This window comes from Hordeum vulgare, chromosome 5H (genome assembly GCF_904849725.1).
Source record: "Hordeum vulgare subsp. vulgare chromosome 5H, MorexV3_pseudomolecules_assembly, whole genome shotgun sequence".
Taxonomy (NCBI): Eukaryota; Viridiplantae; Streptophyta; class Magnoliopsida; order Poales; family Poaceae; genus Hordeum; species Hordeum vulgare.
The window spans coordinates 514,712,324-514,714,788 of NC_058522.1; the positions used below are offsets into that span (position 1 = coordinate 514,712,324).

Here is a 2,465-nt window from a genome sequence, read left to right on the forward strand (position 1 = left end):
AAAAGGGCCCATGCGTTGCAACGGGAGAAAGAAATATCACACGGCACACGCTCTTAATTTATAAAAAATGTCTATAATTTGATAATTTATAGTTACGATACAAATAAAGATGGTCTTATCCTACAAAAATGCAGTACAAAATTTCATAAGTCTTCTATTTTAACACGGCTTGCATGTAGATTTAATACGTACAAAGAATCAGTCAAGTGACCTTCAGTTTCATCTCTAATCCTGATTTTGTTGACGTGTTCATTCCCAACCCGGATGAGTACCGGTATGAAAAAAAGACGAATAATGACTTATTTATTAAGATTGCACCGTAGATAGTATTTTTATTAAACATTTAACAGATAAAATAATATCATATTTAAATTCTATATATTTTTCTAATCAAATTCCATGCATAATATGTTAAATTTGGAGTTACGGTTTAAAAGATATGAGTATTTAAAAAAAAATTAGTATATATACTACGAGTTTAATGTCAGAAACAGTAAGGACTTCTTTGTAAAATCACCTCGATGGGTTTTTCGACGGAAGCAATGACCTCTTTATTATTAGATAAAGATATGTGGTATTGGTGAATAATTCTAGTCAACTTTGAATAACGTACGGAAGAAGCACTATTTGCTTTATTAATAAAAAATTAAATGAATAGGTAAGGTAAGATTTCCCTAGGATAAACCGCGTGTGGGACGTTGTGGCGCTCCCGCGTCGAGCCGCGTGGCATGTCGGCACGGCCAGCCAGCACCACAAAGCCTGTCAAGTGAGTCTCCGCGCGAAGTAATCACATTCACATCATCATCCTCTCCCTCCTTCCTTCCCCGACCCCAGACCCAACCCCCGGACCAGAGCAAGGGAGAGATCTCCCCCGATCCGATCCGAGATCCGCATCCCCGATGGCGTCCCGGAGCTGCACCTTCCTCGAGATCCTGTTCGCCATCATCCTGCCGCCGCTCGGCGTCTTCCTCCGCTTCGGCTGCTGCAGCGTAAGCAATTCACCCCCCCACATCCTCTCCTCTCCTCTCCTCTCCTCTCCGCGGGATCCTCCTCGGTGGGCTGGATGGGATGGATCCACGCGGTTCCTAGGCGACCCGGTAGGTCTCCCAACGCGGTCAGGCGGGTTGCGCGCCGGTTCAGTAGCAGGCGAGCGAGGCGAACGGCCGGTGGTTCGCGAGATGTTCGGGCGGCGGTTCCCTTGACCACAACCGCGAGGTCCGGAGACCTCCCCTGATCTCGGGCGGTTTCCTGTCGGCGACGCCTAGTATTACCATAGCATTGCTGGGGTAGCAGTGTTTAGACGTGCAAATGTCCCGTAGCATTGCAGGTAGTAACACACTCCTGCTGCTGTATGGTTTACTTGTGCTGTGCTGTATAGTTGCTACTGCTCTAGCAGTCTAGCTGTGGGATTATGCAGTCCCTGCTGGTTGCTGCCATGCCGGCGACTGCTGATTGAAGCCTTCGTACACGTTTGTTGAGTAGCTGCGTTCGAGAAGCAATTCAGACCATTTGTCGGTTTGGCCGTCGTCTGTTGTGTTTTGATTGCATAGGGAGGGAGGAGGATAATATGTGCAGTAGGGTGCATGTGGATAATGTCTGAATCCTTATGTTTAGAGAAGAAGGCCTCTCATCTCAGCCCCGCTTTTTTATATACTCCCTCCGTTTCTAAATATAAGTCTTTTAAGAAATTTCACTAAGGGTCTACATACGCAGCAAAATGTGTGAATTTACACTCTAAAGTATGTCTATATACATCCGTACGTAATCCATTAGTGAAACATCTAGAAAGACTTATATTTAGGAACGCAGGGAGTACAAAGCACGCCATCTGCTGGGGTGCTGGATGGGATTACCAGCTGCTCTTCGACTCCATTTGTTTATTTATATATACAAGTTATGTGCATAGCCGGAGCAGCAAATTTGTCTAAGCACACCAATCTCTTCCTCCTCAGAAGAGGGAGTTACTCCGACAATTGTCGATGGATTAATTTTGGATCCTGGAATGGATAGGTGATGCGCAAGCACGTTTTGTGTCTCGGCGGCAGAGAGGCACAGTTCAGTGCTATCTTTTTTCTCGGTCCTGATATAGCATACTAACAACAGTATTGGTCTTTCTTTCTGTCTTGAACAGATGGAGTTCTGCATCTGCCTGCTGCTCACCATCCTCGGCTACATCCCCGGCATCATCTACGCGGTCTACGTTCTCGTCGCGCTCGGCTCGGAGGACCGCGATAGGGACTACGACACCCTTGCTTAAACATCCTGCAACAACTCCTATCCTGTGTGTGATGAGCCCCTCGCCTGGCAGTTGCGAATCGACGCCGTGTGTTTCCATCTGGACTGTGTGGCGTGCCTTCTTTCTGTGAGTCTGTAAATGCTTAAACCGTCTGGTTTCCCCGTAATGTAATTCTGATACAACCGAATAAATTTCAGCTCTGAAGATTTATGCCAGTGGCTTGCGTGAA

General features: G+C 46.3%; 1 protein-coding gene across 1 annotated transcript; it reads left to right on the forward strand.

The window, feature by feature from the left end:
• The first annotated feature begins 777 nt into the window (after positions 1–777).
• On the forward strand, positions 778–2,465 carry LOC123451962 (hydrophobic protein OSR8-like). Its single transcript, XM_045128533.1, has 2 exons — positions 778–989; positions 2,132–2,465. Exons 1-2 carry the CDS (start codon positions 900–902, stop codon positions 2,255–2,257), a joined length of 216 nt encoding a protein of 71 aa, XP_044984468.1. The 5' UTR covers positions 778–899; the 3' UTR covers positions 2,258–2,465.

What these genes read in the sequence shown, in the direction of transcription:
- LOC123451962 (XM_045128533.1), top strand. Translation starts at nt 900, where the DNA reads ATGGCGTCCCGGAGCTGCACCTTCCTCGAGATCCTGTTCGCCATCATC. An exon ending in TCCGCTTCGGCTGCTGCAGC is followed by an intron (nt 990 to 2,131) that starts GTAAGCAATTCA and finishes TGTCTTGAACAG; the next exon opens with ATGGAGTTCTGCATCTGCCT.